Source organism: Grammomys surdaster, unplaced genomic scaffold (assembly GCF_004785775.1).
Source record: "Grammomys surdaster isolate TR1022 unplaced genomic scaffold, NIH_TR_1.0 126113, whole genome shotgun sequence".
In the NCBI taxonomy this organism is placed as follows: domain Eukaryota; kingdom Metazoa; phylum Chordata; class Mammalia; order Rodentia; family Muridae; genus Grammomys; species Grammomys surdaster.
In genome coordinates, this window is record NW_021620921.1 from 7,565,417 (window position 1) to 7,580,775 (window position 15,359).

Here is a 15,359-nt window from a genome sequence, read left to right on the forward strand (position 1 = left end):
AGACTATTTCTGGGTTTGCTAAAGTATTCATATGAAAAATCTATTATAAGCCCTAGTATCTTAGAATGTTTGCTAAAACATTTGAGTAAATTTAACACTCACTCTATGAAGGAACAACATGATGAGATTATGGGGTTGGTTTTCCTTCCCACTTTTAGCACAGAACTGCCTTCTTTTAGAACCCATGTGCCCTTGCTGGAAAGGCAAGGGCATTCCCAGTTCCTAGAAGTGTATTTCAGTGCCTTGAGCTGGAAGCTGGGTATAAGGAGACCTGAGCCAAAAGTCACATTATCCAAGACCTCTTATCCTTGCCCTGTCACCACCCTCTAAAACAAGTGACTCCAGTGTGATTTTAATCCCTATTCAGGGTTTAAAGGGGTCAGTTAACTTTGATAACACCACTCCCCTTCTCCATATCCCCAGCCTTCTGGCACTAAGGGGCCTGGGAATTCTCACACATTTGTAACATTGACCCTTGAAACTTCCTCTACTTCATTCCTCAGCATGAATCAGACAAACCACTGATGAGTCGACACAAAATCTCACCCCTTCTAGACACAAAAAGGAAATTGCCTTTATTTTTCTACCGATCACTTGCTCTGACTTCAGTTCTGATCCTGCCCACTTAAGCAACATGGTATGATCTCAGGACCCTTGGCTCCTCACCTCAGAATTCTCAGTATCTCACTTACATAACTGTTTCCCTCTTTCAGTTCAAGTGCTGTGGGGGTAAAATAAAGGCCTGGGACATGGACATGGACAGATAAAAAAATCATTGTCTTCTGAGATCCTGACCCCTTCCTTTCTGACAGAGCAAGTTAATAGATAAACCTAATTTAATGATAAAGAGATGATGAAATCCCTTTAATTCTTTGGAGGAAAGTCAGTAGGAAGTGCTATTGCTAAACAAATGCCAGTTTTAATAGTGAGAAAGGTTGCCATGACATCTGCCCAAGTTTGAGAGAGGGAACTATGGTAGCATCTACTCTGTGCATCATTGATAATCTGCCTGCATGCTGACAAGTGTAAATTCTTAGTCATAGCATAATTCATTCAAGGAAATAACTACGAGCTTCTTTAACTTCTATCATCCTTTCTTTACATCATTGGTCCCAATATATTTTGACATTCGTGTCATAGAATAGGACTGACATTGTGTTGAGGTATTGGAAACCAGATGTGGGAGAACAGAGGATACCGTAAGTTGTAGACGCCTGCATTCTCCACATGAACATCCAGAAAACAGTGTTTAACATTCACGCTTTCACAAATAGCACCAAAGAAAGTGTTAGAAACCTGGCTAATTTGATGATACATATTCAGGTACACTGAAAATGGCACGTATTTAACTTCCTCTGCTCTTTGGAAATTTGATTATGCAATTGAGAATCTACTAATTTAGGAAAAAATGGACTACAAACAAGTCTGCAATTTTCTTAAAGACTGAAGCCCCTCACTCCTTTTAGTGGCATTCTTTCTAAAAAAAAAAAAAAAAAAAAAAAAAAAACACTTTCCATTGGTGGTTTAGGCCTGAAATGCCAGCCACTTTGTCTCTATAGAGTTCTATTCTTCAAGTGGAGACTGTGTTCTGTATAAATTCCAGTAAATTTTATCTCAGCTTCCATTAGTTTATTCATTAAGACACTGAGGCTTTTCCCTAAGGAAAGCATAATAGGTTTGCTAAGTGCGAATTGCTGCTGTTTTCATTGCAAAGCAGCTGCAAAGAAAGGCATCGCTCCAATATTCCTGTGTCTGCTACGTCAATGTATGTGTAAAGCAAGTCTTTGTAGAAGCCTGGAGGAATGGACAGCTAAAAACATATCTCTAAAATAAAGAGTTTGGTAAGGAGTGGCCCACAGGCCTTCATATTAGCTATTAATATTCATATTGCATTATTGTGCAATTCAATCTGGATAGAATGGCAATAGGAAAAACAATACTTCTCACAATCACTATGCACTATTGAATCCCTTTGAACATACATAATCAAGGATGAAGCTATTCTATAGGCTACCGTGGGCTCGATGGATACTGATGAAACTTGAGACCACATGGAATCCACCTAAATTCTTCATAGGAAAAAATACCCTTGATTGCAGGGTTTCCTTTATATTACCAAGTAGACATACTTGTGTAACTTGAACCAAATTACAAAAAAGAAATGGAAGATCAAGAGTTCCTACAATAAAGTAATACGTAAAGTCACTATTTACATCCATCGATTGTTTATCTTTTTATACATTTGCAATCTTCCAAGTACGATATAGCCACATTGCTTTGAAGAATCTGGCTAATTAACAGATTCTCCAACTAACAACCAATCCAGTTAACAGACAGAGTGGCTGGAGAAGCCCTCTGCAACTAGAGTGTCCATGTTAGTCAACATCTTCCTTAGTCATCTTAGAGTTTACCTGCCCATGAATATGCCATTCTCCTTTCTTCTCACCCTAACATTTTCCATCAGTTGTCATCTCATAAGAATCTGCCAACTCAAGCAGAATCCATCCTTCCCATGCTAAATCTTAGCTCTTACCCCATTATCTCTACCCAACCCTCAGAAGTGATCACAGAGGCTGTGCTTCATCATACTTTGTCTGCATGCTCTGGTTCTCCCATACTCAGGGTTTTGCTTTCTAAGATTTCTGTTTTTCTATCAATCAGTCCACCATGTTCAAACTGTTAAATACAGAATTCCAGAAACAACTGCAAAGTTTTCATTTTTGCACATGATGGGCACTCATTGTAACCTGTTCTGTTCTGCCAAGGATGTCAAAAATCTGTTTGTCAAGAGTACCCATACTGGGGGGGGGGGGCTGTGCCTGTATGCATGTACACATGTGTGTACACACTCTCATGCACATGTTACCTACCCTTCAATCAGTGACTATCTTAGTTATCAAACTGACTGTTGCAGTATTCCAGTGTTCATGCTCAAGTAGAACTTATTTCACTTAATAATGGCCCCCAAAGTACAAGTGTGGCCATTCTAGCAACTCACACAAGTCAAGGAAAGTTCAGAAAGGGCTATGATAAGGCAACAAAGGAAAACATCTTGACCTAAGGAAAGAAAAAAGCAATCATGTGATATGAGCGCTGTGACCTAAACATACAATAAGAATGAATCTATGCAAGAAACTATCATAAAAGAAAGAAAAATTCTTTCTACTTCTGCTATCATACCTCAACAACAAAACTTAGAGTCGCTGTATATAAAAGTGATTAATAGTTGCAATTAAAATATTGTTAAATTTATAGATTTAAATGTAGAAAATGCAGTGTGTTTATGAAACGGGTGATATTTTGAAAAGTGGCAACATAGTCCAGCTAGCTACCTGGACCGCCCGCCAGGCTCTCGCACTAGAAGTGGCTAGAGGTCAAGCGCTGCAGCTAGATCCAGAAGACCTTAATGTGGCGGCTGGTTCAGCGGAACAGTTCCACGGAGACCATGCCCCAAAGCATGGTCCTTGGGCCAACCCTGCCACCCTCATGGTTCTCTGCTAAGTCCCAGACAAGAACCACCATGCTCGCAGTCCCTGGTAGAATAAAGACTCTTAATGCTTAAAGGTTATTCAATGGATTTGTATATCAACAAATACTCAATACACAAGATGCCCACATAATTAAAATTATTACCCAATATTTAACCTTTTCACTTGAGACTGCTAGAGACCCATACATCTGCCTCCATTTTCTTCTCCCTCCTTCTCCTTTCTCCTTCTCTCTTGTTCTCTCCTCCTCTTCCTCTTTCCTTCTCCCAACTCCACCTCCTCTTCTCCTGCCCAATCACCGAGCTCCACTACAAATACAATGTGGCAGGAAAATTCCTGCAACATGTTTATGGTATGATTCTATCAAAGGGTTTGAATGGTCATCTTTGTGTTCATCAGCACTGTCCACAGTTAGAAAGGACTGCTGTGTCACGGAAAGAGCAGCACCTTTGGTGAGATGTCTCTTTAGCAAACAGAGAACAAATGATCCAGTACATTCCTGAGTACTTCACAATATAGAGATAAAAGAAATCAGGGAGAGACAGGGAGAGAAGGAAGTACATGTGGAATTAGAAGCCTTGCTTATGTGAGTCCTACTTTGTTGTGGAAGGAGAAACAAGCAGGTGTTTTGAAGAGTGTACATAGAAACAGTGTAAGACGTAAGTATACATGGAAAACGACTCGGCAGCTGGAGACAACACAGTATCAAGAAAGTAGATTAACGGCAGAAAGAATAGGTGCAAGGTCATGCACATAGAGAAATGAGCGAAAGCAGATGCATGAATGGAAGGTTGTAAGATTTTCCTCATTTTCTGCTAATTCTCAGTAAAATGTAATCAAAGTCAACAATGGAGATGGAACATCAGCAAAAAGGTACATAAATCTGTACCTTGTGGGGATACTGAGGAGGAAATGAGTGTAGGCCTGGAATAGTAGCAAACACCTAAGATCTTGGGGCTCTGGAGGCTGAGGCAGAATGAACATAAATTCTAGGATAGCCTGAGCTACGGGGTATGGTCCTGCCTCAGCATAGGGATTGGAGACTGAATGGAGCAGGGAAGGCAAAAGGGGTGGTGTGGTTTTACTTAGTGTCACAGACCTATAGCAAGTGTCAGCTTTCCCCAGCCATTTCCGGGCCTGTTGTTACTCAAGAGGCAACACTAATACTCTTCCTGGTAAATACCCCACATTTATAATCTGGTTCATTAAAATTGCTTGTAAATTGTGGTTTTACTAAAAGATATTTTATACATAAACCATATCCTTTCTGTTCTTTGTATTTTCATTCAAAAAATTTTTAGTTTTCTTTTTAATGACTGCATTATTTTTTAAATTTATTTTAATTTATTTTTTAAAATCAAATCATAATTTTTATTTATTCACACAGGGGTTATAAATGCAAAAAGGCAGGACATGGGGAAGGGGATGACACTGGAGTATGGGTGTTCGGGGGGAGTACAGATATCTTTCAGAACAGGGTACCCACTGGGTGTAGGTTCAGGGGACAGGTCACTATGACTCTGCCTATGATTCACTTGTCTTTATCTAAGTTGGTATTATCTGCCAAGGCTACCTATTTACAAGGTCTATGACTACTCAGGCTGGTAAATTTCCACAAAAGCTGCCTGTTTATAAAAGCTTATGGCCATCTGTTTCAATGTTTTTCCACAGAGACCCAAGACTTGGTGTTAGTATACATGTATGACAGGTCTCTTGCTGATTTTAGGCCTATGGCTGATTTTAGGCCTTCAGTGTGTAAGCAGGGCTGCCCCTGACATCTCCCTTCTCTAAGTATAGAAGGGTTGTGGCAATTCTAATCTTGGGAAGGCAGGGATAGAGGCCTGACCTCCAGTAATTGAAGGGGACTTTGTAATGGCTCGGGTCCCCCTGTCGTTGTCCAGTGAGGCATGAGGGCCATACCCGTCCCGATGTCTTTTTCCTGGAGAGGGGATATTTTTTACATCAACCCCTATGTAGTTAATGGCTGTATTATGCTTAATAACATAAGCTGTGCCCTGGGTGTCTGGTATTAGACACTGAAAAGAGAATATAAACACTTTCTATTATGTTATATGACTGTTCCCCAACCCAAGCATAAGGGTTGCTTTCCTGGTGCTTATTCTATAATTTAAAACAAATGCGACTGTGTACTATCCCCAAATGTGTAATATATTGAATTTTGGGTTGGTTTTATACTCGTTGGTCTTAGACAAGAGGTCTGGGTAGAGCTGCTTGCTTGCTTCTTTCTTAGAGTTTCATTGCCATTTGCTTCTGTCTGTAACTATGAACACCATTTGAAGATTCCTGCATGTGGCAGTTATATCCTTCCTTACTGCATAAGCTCACATTTTATGATTGTCTTAGAAAAATATTTTTTGTCTCAAAATAATATCTACAGGACTGGAGACTCACAGTATTTTAACTTTTAGTACTTGCTACTCTTACAGAAGATTCAAATTCATTTCCCAGGACCCACATGGTAGATTACAACTGTCCTTAATTCCAGTTCAAGGTAATCTGGTGACCTCTTCTAGCTCCTGTGGTCACCAGACACACAAGAGTGCACAGACATACATACAAGCTCAATACTTAAACACATAAATCTAAAATAACAAATAGATATTTTTAAATTACAATAATAATAATTTCCAATCTTCTGGGGCCAGAAATGTAGCATAAATAAGGCTCTAGGTTTGATGCTCAACACTTTGTGAAAATTGGATGTGGCACACACCTGAAATTCCGCCAAAAAGGTTAAGGCAGGAAGGTCAGAATTTCAAAGCCATCCTCACTTACACAAGGAGTCCAGAAATCATAGGCTAGAAACCTGATTTTCCAGTCTTTTATAAAATATACTCCCTTTTTTAGTCTTCAGATATCAATGGTTCTCATTAAACTTTTATCTATTTTTCCAAATATTTGCATAAACTAAAAATATTAGTCATAAAAGTGTACCCAAATAATCTTTACAAGCTCAATATCTACATTATCACTCATGAGACAATGAAGACCATAATACAACTGACCTAGTCGCCTCACCAGAGAGCAACTTCATCAGCTCTTAAAGATGCTGTCATTTGGGGGGTTTTGGTTTGGTTTGGTTTGGTTTGGATTGGTTTGGGGTTTGTTGTTTGTTTGTTTGACTTCGCTGAAATATGTAACATTTACATTTCCCATTCTTTTATCCTTCCTTTTGTTGTTTATTTTAAGCAACTCAAAATCCTTAGAAAGGGAATGAACAAATTTTGTCAATGTGGACTGCCCAACAAATATCCTTAGTTAGAATACAAACTCCCTAGTATCAGCGCTCTTACACAGCACTGATTGGGGAGGAAACACAGATGACATATTGTGAACTAAATGTTAACTATAACACTAACACAAGAAGAGCCCTATGGCTGTTTTTAAGCAAAAGAGTGAGCAGATCAGTTGTGGTATCCAATGATCATAGGATATAAGAAACCAGAGGAAGATGGAGAATGCTCAGCTTTGTGCGAGCACTGATTGATCCCCTTCCACTTGCCTGTGCTACCAGTTTGACTCAGGCTGACTCCACTACCCAGAAAAACTGAGCCAGTCCAGGTATTCCCAGTCCCCTCATCTGTGATTCCTTAGCAACAGTCAATAGTACATCCCTTGACAACTAGCCTTGATCTAGAAACACAGCCTATCTCAGACCACATTAAGAGGAAAGCTAATCCTCAGCACAAACAAGGGAGAGAATGTTCCAGTTGCTGCTAGCAACCATCAGAGAGACTGCTGGGACCAGGCCTATGGGGAAGTTCACAAGGTCAGTGCAGAACTCAGAGTCCCAGCCAGAGCTCCACTTTCATCGGGAGCAGCTTCCCCTGGCTGTACTGTTAACTTCCTACTTATGGAAAGCAGTTCTACCCGATTATCCTCACTCTAGATGGAAGCACCCTTATAGATCCTGAAACAGTGGAAGTTGGAATTGCCTGGGGATTTTCAGGGATCACTGATAACTGTGTGCTTCTCAAGAATAATGATTCTAGTGTGTGGTTGGATGAGCTAATCAATGCCTACATGCCTTCCTTCCCGAAGAGTCTTTCCTAAAAAGCACTGTGAAACTCCACGAAATGCCACGGAATACACCTGGACTTCTTCATCCCAGTTATGAAGGGAGGACTTAACCTCTGTGACATTTGAACTGTTCTTCACTGATTGGCTTGGCCTTCTGCCGAGTTGTCTCCTCCGTAACTGATTTTAAAAGATGTCAGCTAGGAGGTTCCCTTAAATATAACCGGTTGCCTCTGTAAGCTACATCAGGAGCCTCAGTGAGTGAGCGGCTCACAGTGAGTGGCTAACTTTCCACATGTCCTTCCTTTCTTCTTTTTCTTTTTGTTTTTCTTTTTTAATGGAGATACAATTTTTTAAAATATTTGTTCGTTTTTATTTCATGTATTTGAACATTTTTCGTGAACATATGTACGTGTACCACACAAGCCTGTTGACATAGAAGGCCAAAAGAGGAACTGGAGTTAGAGGCAATTGTGAACAACCACTGTGTGTTAGAACCTCAGTCTTCTCTAAGAACAGCAAATGCTCTTAACTGCTGTGCCATGAGACACATTTTTAAAAAAAAAGTAAAATTATTCCACTAATTGTACATTTTAATAAATTTTGGTAAATATGCACTCTTGCTCTCGGCCCCAAATACCCACATATGACTCTACCAGTCAATCCGTTATCCTTGTCGCCGGCCCAGGTATCCACCGGCGGCCCAGGTATCCAGTGTTCTCGGCCACTGTTTAAACTGCGAGAGTTCCTCAGGACTGGAACAGTACACTGTGTTCTTTCAGTATGTCTGAATTATTTTGGCTGATGACTTATGTTTTTTTTTAGTAGTTTCTTCATCTTAATAATGACTTGATTTTCATTTTATGAGTGCATTAAAATTTGCCTCTTTCATTACCAGTTGAGGGGCACATGAAAAAAGCCCAATGTTACTGTTATTGTAAAAAAAAAAAAATCCCTATGGGCATTCATGTAGAAATCTTACTATAAACACTTTCCAAAATGGAGTAGCACCCTGTGATCCCGCCAGCAGCAAATGCCACACATCCCTCCTAATTGGTAGAATGAGTGAAAGGCAGGAGACAAAGCATCCCATCGTGGGACAGAAGGCACTGCTACCCTTGGGCCCCAGAACCCTCCTGAATGATCAACTGAGAAAAATGACATGAGTTTTTCTAAACTTCTACGAAATTCCTAAAATTTTATAAAGTCTACATAGAAAAGGTTTTGTGAAAATAACACAGGAAAAAAGGCAAGTCCAAAATATCTTTTAAAAATGAAAGAAAGAAAGAAAGAAAGAAAGAAAGAAAGAAAGAAAGAAAGAAAGAAAGAAAGAAAGAAAGAAAGAAAGAAAGAAAAAGAGATGATTGCGGAGAGGGTGGCAGATGCATGGCTGCTGTCTCCACAATGACCAGCTTCTGCAAGTGTATCCTCTCCATCCCTCCCTGCCCTTCCCTCCCTCATGCCCCCTCTACCTCCACTCACAAAATGCCAGACTTCCTGTGCGAGCACCATCTAAGACCACTCATGCCCCGTACACTCTCAATCAGATCACTCCCTTCTGAACCCTGAGTCCAGAAATCCAAAGGCTGCCAAGGAATGGCTGGAAGGTTTTGCCATTGTGCTTTGCTCTGTGGTTTTTAGAAGCACTCCGCTTCCCGTCTGGGACGACACCTCTGGGTACCACAGTGCTTTATCATTCCCTACGTTGATTATAGTGTCATTTGACAAGCTGAATGCTGAGTGGGAAGGGATTTTCAAAGAGATGTGTGGGAAGTGGTCTTGATATTTGGCAGTTTCTAAAGGTGAGGTGAGATGTCATATATATATATATATATATATATATATATATATATATATATATATGCATGTATGTATGTATGTATGTATGTATGTATGTATTCAACCAGTTTGTTACTCTCTTCTCGTATTTCTGAAACTGCCTTGACATCTGGGGATTACAGTTGTCATCTGTACCAAAATAGAAATGTTGTAAACCAAAGGGCTTCTGTTTATTTCACTATCCATGTATGGTACATGTGCACTTGAGAATATATATTCACCATGAAATCGATTTTTCTCTTACAGATACCTCTATTAAAATATACAGTTCTGAAATTAAAACAATAGACAAAGCCCCAAGAATCGAAACAATGCACAAAGTGTCAGCCATGAAGCAAATATTTGATTTGGTAAAGCTTCGAACCAAAAGATCAGCACTTTTCCCAGCTGTTAACATCTGTCCACAGGAATCCTTGAGACAGATTTTAGCAAGTCTTCAAGAATATTATAGACTGAGAGGTAAGGACAGCAATGAGAGCTGAGCCCTATTTTCTTTATCCTCTCTTTCCCACAGATGGTCTTCAGCCCTAACATTAATGGTCTCTCATTCCTCCATGAGAGCTGTAGATATCAGCCCACTAACCCAATGGAATCATGAGCCACAAGCATACAGAACAGTGCCATTCCTGAGCTCTTGTGACTTAAAATAATTTGTTATGCTACATGAAACCATTAGGGTCCAGGAAAATAATTTAAAAAAAATGTTTGAAATACAGGTTTTACTTCATTTGCTTTTTCCAAAGTACACTATTGAATTGAATTTTAACACTGTTCTTCTGAAGTTAAAAGTCTCAGATAGCTGCAACATTAGAAAGCTGAACAACCTGACTTACGACTTACGATTTCTTTTTTTTTTCAAAAGCAATATTACAACCTAGATCCTTTCTGCTTCAATAATTTTATTTATTGCTGATCCAGGGGGAAAAAGTTTGGAAGTTTGGAAACCTAGGGGCAGGTTGAAGTACAGAGGAGATACAAATTAGAAATGGCTTCTGGAGTATGCAGGGTACTACTCCACCTTTGGGCTGAGGCACATCACAATTTTTAACCAAGACAATATTGCAGAATCCCTTGCATTCCTGGAAATCACTAAGGAATTAAATCAACCACAGCTGCCAGCAGATGTCTTGTGGCAGCTGTGGCAAAGCGCTGCTCATTTTGTCTACTTAACATGGACTAAGAATCCACATGACTTTAAAAGAAATGTCCTTTAAAAGAAAAAACTTAGATTTGTAGCTGGTATTCTGTCTTCTAAATAGTTCCAAAGATGATGAGCACTTCATCTCTCTGGGCTAAGTTCTTGCATGTGAACCGTGGAGTGGATTGGCGTTTTCCCACCTTTATGACGCCAGATGGTTTTTAGTATCCCTGCCAAAATACATATCCTCCTACTATGTTAAAAGCTGGTTTCCAGGAGCAACTGGTTCAGTGCTGGCCTGTGATGAGGTGTGCCTTGTTACAATTGAGAATGCATTTGTGATTCTGACATCCAGATATCCTCTTGAATACCTAAACCTGTAAGGGGGTCTGAGGTTCGATTCATCTTAAGAGTTCTCACTGGGTTCTTAGATGTCTAATTGTGTGTAAAAGTAAAGGTCTATGCGCTTTCTTACAGAAGTCTTAGCTGTAGGTGAATGGAAATTACTGTATCATATTCAAAAGGAAAACCAAACCCTAATATTAGAAATGAAGTACCCTATATGAACATGCTGAGGTCCTAGCACATTCTCCACAGAAGTTTTTTAGTAAAATACTTGCTGAGGAATATGAAAAGCAAGGATCCCATTCATCAGAAAAGCAAGGAAAAGACATAGATGTGTGAATTATTTATGCTGAGTGTGCCTACAGATTGATCAGATTACAATGCCAGCAAGTTCTATAAAAGTTGTTAATGGACAGAAGTGTGCTTGTGCACGCGCGCGCGCACACACACACATACACATTACTGCTTACTTTTTTCACGTAAAATCTTATTCTTTACAACACTGACATATATAATGCACCGGAGGTATTTGGAATACACTATCACATGACCAAATTTTGTGCCCTGAATTTTACTTCGAAGCTCTTTATTGTTGATCAGACTTTCCCCACTCATTCATGTTTCCCTGAACAGAACAAAACACTGTTTTTCTCCACAAAGCAAATGACAGTCCATTATCTTTATGGTTACTTCTGGGTGGTATGAAATTTTACTATTCATCAGTGTGTTTCTTAAGTCTAAAAAATTGGTTTGCAAAGAAATAAGAGCTAACCACAAAGCTGAGTTCCTTTGATGGACTGACCCACTTACTGGTCTGTCTCATCACTGCCTTTACAAAATGATCTGCTGACATCCTCCAACAGACTCAGGGAGAAAGCTCCCCATTAGGACATCAAATAGAAGTAGTGAACAATTTCTTCTTCCCTCAACCACCAAGCTTAAAGCACCACAAATGAAATGTGTGAAGCCTTGTGTGGAATCATTACAATGCTGTCCTGAAGCACAAATGCAAGCAATAAGAGTTGGTTTCTCACAGTCTCCAGTGGAGCTCCCTCAATGATGCCCAGCTTCCCGTATTCCACCATGCTGTAGCCCACAGCTCTCCTCCTCTTTGCTCTTTCTCAGTCCAAATATCAAGCCACCTTTTGGTCTTTTGAGATAGCTCAGCAGGAAAAAGGATTTTTCACTAACCTTGAGGATGTGATTTAAGTTCCCAGAACCCACAAGGTAGGAGAGAATGAATCTGACTGCCACAAGTTGCCCTCTGACCTCCACACATACATACATACATACATACATACATACATACATACATACATGTATACACACAGAGAGAGATACATACATATAATACACACATGCATACATACTCTCATGCACACATTTCTAATGTCACACACACACACACGTCTAAGAAACCTGCAAATTTGAGTTTAGTCTTAATTTGAAATAGCTAATAAGATAAACTCTGAATAAAATTAGTGCAAGCATTAAAATGGACTGAAATAAAATGAAAACTATCTGTGTCCTAAAGCTACATGCCCAAGGTTGTATCTCTCTGGTAACAAGAAGAGACTAGTGAATCATAGCCTCCCTGATGTTTATGGATATTTTCCATGAAAGACACCAAAACTGAGCCTCAAAGGCAGTGAAAGTTTCTTTTATGTATTGTTGCATCTCTGGCAGTTGGATAGGGATTGAACTAAACTAAAAGGTACACTCAGGGGGAAAGGCAAAGGTGAAAAACATACTCCCAAAGACAGATGGAGCATGTGGACTAGGAGGACAGCAAGGGCAGGGGGCATGCTCATGCTGGACCCACAACTATTAGAGTTTGGACAAGTCTGCAGATTTCCAAGTGTGATTCCTGAGTGCTGGGGAGATGAAGGGCCATGTGCTCCATGCTGCTGCTGTCAGGATGGGCACCGTCATCTTTGTAGGCATCTTTGCAGAGAGGTCACACTGCAAGGCACATTTTCTATATGGGACTCTGCACTGCTTGCCTGTTTTCACTCAAGGTGAGACTAGACCTTTGAGCAGTAGGACTGCTATCCCATCACCTCTGTGAGTTACTATGAAAAGACCCTAAGGACTCTGGCTAGGTGCTGCTGGCAAATGAGGTGGGTTTTTATTTATCTGAGATCCCCTTTGCCTCTAAAACAAAAAGCACACAGAAAAGAAACCATGACATGGATGAGGAGGTGGGACACAAGATACAGGAGTAAGATTCCAAACTGGTTTCCCCTCATCTTGTTCCTCCCACAACCAGTTTTCATTAGAAAGTCAGAGGATGTCAATCTCTTCCCAAAAGTTCCAATTCCTTCTCAGACTATAGAAATAAAACATAAATAGATAAATAAATAAATAAATAAATAACCACACAAACAAGCGTTATTGACAATGGAATCTTCTAACATATCTGATTAATCTCCTATAGCAACATTTTTACCTATGTACTGCCACTGCACATTATCTAGTTGACATCTAAAGTTTTCTATCATGAGTTTAAATAATCAATAAGAATGTTGCTTTCAGTGGGCTGTGAACATTGATATTTAAAATAAAACAAGATTTAGATCATTCTTGTGGTCCAGTGGATTCTCCTGTGCCCTATGACTATTGAGCCATCAAGTTCTTTTAACGAATAGATTTAAACAAGCTGTCCTTCATGGTGGGCAGTGCTGGGGATGTGGGTCAGTAGCTAAGCATTTGTCTGCCTACTATGCTCTCTGACTCTGCATTGTGTCAGTTGACAGTTAACGCTGGCCAGCACATTTGTAAATGAGTGTGTGAACAAAAGCATGAAAACATTTTCTGTATTATGACACTGTGTGCTTTGGGGAAAGGGGTTTTCCATTTTTGCACAGCTAACTGCTTTGTGTTACAGTGTGTCAAGAAGTAGTGTGGGAAGCCTATCGGATCTTTCTGGATCGAATTCCTGACACAGAGGAATATCAAGACTGGGTCAGCCTCTGCCAGAAAGAAACCTTCTGCCTCTTTGACATTGGGAAAAACTTCAGCAACTCGCAGGAGCACCTGGCTCTTCTTCAGCAGGTAAGCCAACGCAATGCCCTGTGAGCAGGCCCCAGCCCCTGCCCCTTATGGTTACTGAGGCATAAGAGTTACTTGACAAAATACTTAGAGATAGCTGATAAGACAGACAGGAATCTTATTCCTGCAAAATAATATTGCACAGGCAGGTTGACATGTAGTTGAAGGCAGAAAGAATGAAAATAGACTTTAGCTCTTCAGTTGGCATTATCTCTGAATATAATTACTTTATATCGTCTTCTTCTTTTTTTTTTTTTTTCAGAGAATAAAACAGAGAAGCTTCCCTGGGAGGTAGGTACCCAAAATAGAATTCTAGATGCTCATGACTCTCAAAAGATCATATAATGGTGTGCGAGTAAGCTATTGTACCTTGACAATTTGTCAGCCACCAAGATCTGTTTAGGTTATTCTGATAGACAATGTATGCATATATTGCCCTGAAGATAAATGAGTGTAGAGACGGAAAGGGGATAGACCTGACAGACAGAGATCGATGTGTGTAAGAAAATGGAATTCCTCAATCTGTGATATGTATCTAATGTGCATTTTCACTTAAAGGCTCTAGAGCAATTAAAAGTTTAAGTTTTAGGACTTAAGGCAAACTATTAGTTACATCAGGAAAATACTTAACACGGTCAGAGGCTAACCTGAATTTTGAGTTCTCATTTGGTATTCTGTAAAGCATTGTTATTTCTTAAACTAAACAGCCAAAGCACTGAGCTATATCCTCAACAAGAACTGAATATCAAATAATAAAATTGAGTTACAGGGAGAGAGTGTGGGAGAGAGAAAGAAAGCATTAGCTAAAATGATTAAAGAAGCAAGATACTGTTACCAAGCTCAAAACTCACACAGCACACTCAGTGGATGACATGTTGAAATCGTACACATGATTAGACATCTGAGATCCAGGAAATTCTTCAAAATGCATTTCACAACGGTTGCTCTGTTTCTAGCCTCTGTCACCAACCTGTTCCATAGCTTCATAAGTTTACTGTATACTGTGAAAAAAATCTAAAATCTGATCTCCCCCAGAAGATATCCTGGCCTTTACTCTTTTTCTTCCTTAAGATTACTAATTCTAGATAGATAAATATTGAATATTCCTTTTATATATTAGTCCTATTTGATGCCATTCAAAATATTCCCTCATCGTTCCCCATTGCCTTTTGAATATCTGACTTGCTCTCTTTCCAACCCAAGTCTGTGTATAGGAAGCTGCATGTTAAGGCCTACATCCGTGGCATGTCTTGGCCTCTGGCTTTTGGGTAGGACCAGCCATTGAATAGAATAGAATGAGGTCATTGAATCCCTCTCTCTCATTCTCTCTCTGTCTCTGTCTCTGTCTCTGTCTCTGTCTCTCTCTCTCTCTCTCTCTCTCTCTCTGTCTGTCTCTCTCTCTCTCTGTCTCTGTCTCTCTCTCTCTCTCTCTCTCTCTCTCTCTCTCTCTCTCTCTCTCT

The 15,359-nt window shown here is 39.8% G+C and overlaps 1 protein-coding gene across 1 annotated transcript in view; it reads left to right on the forward strand.

Annotated features, from left to right (window-relative positions):
* Nucleotides 1–15,359, forward strand: part of Impg1 (interphotoreceptor matrix proteoglycan 1) — a 130,401-nt gene that overhangs the window by 13,804 nt on the left and 101,238 nt on the right. The window contains exons 2-4 of the mRNA XM_028756217.1: nt 9,612–9,824; nt 13,736–13,902; nt 14,162–14,190. Coding sequence (XP_028612050.1) covers nt 9,612–9,824; nt 13,736–13,902; nt 14,162–14,190 — 409 coding nt within the window. The remainder of the gene's footprint in view (nt 1–9,611; nt 9,825–13,735; nt 13,903–14,161; nt 14,191–15,359) is intronic.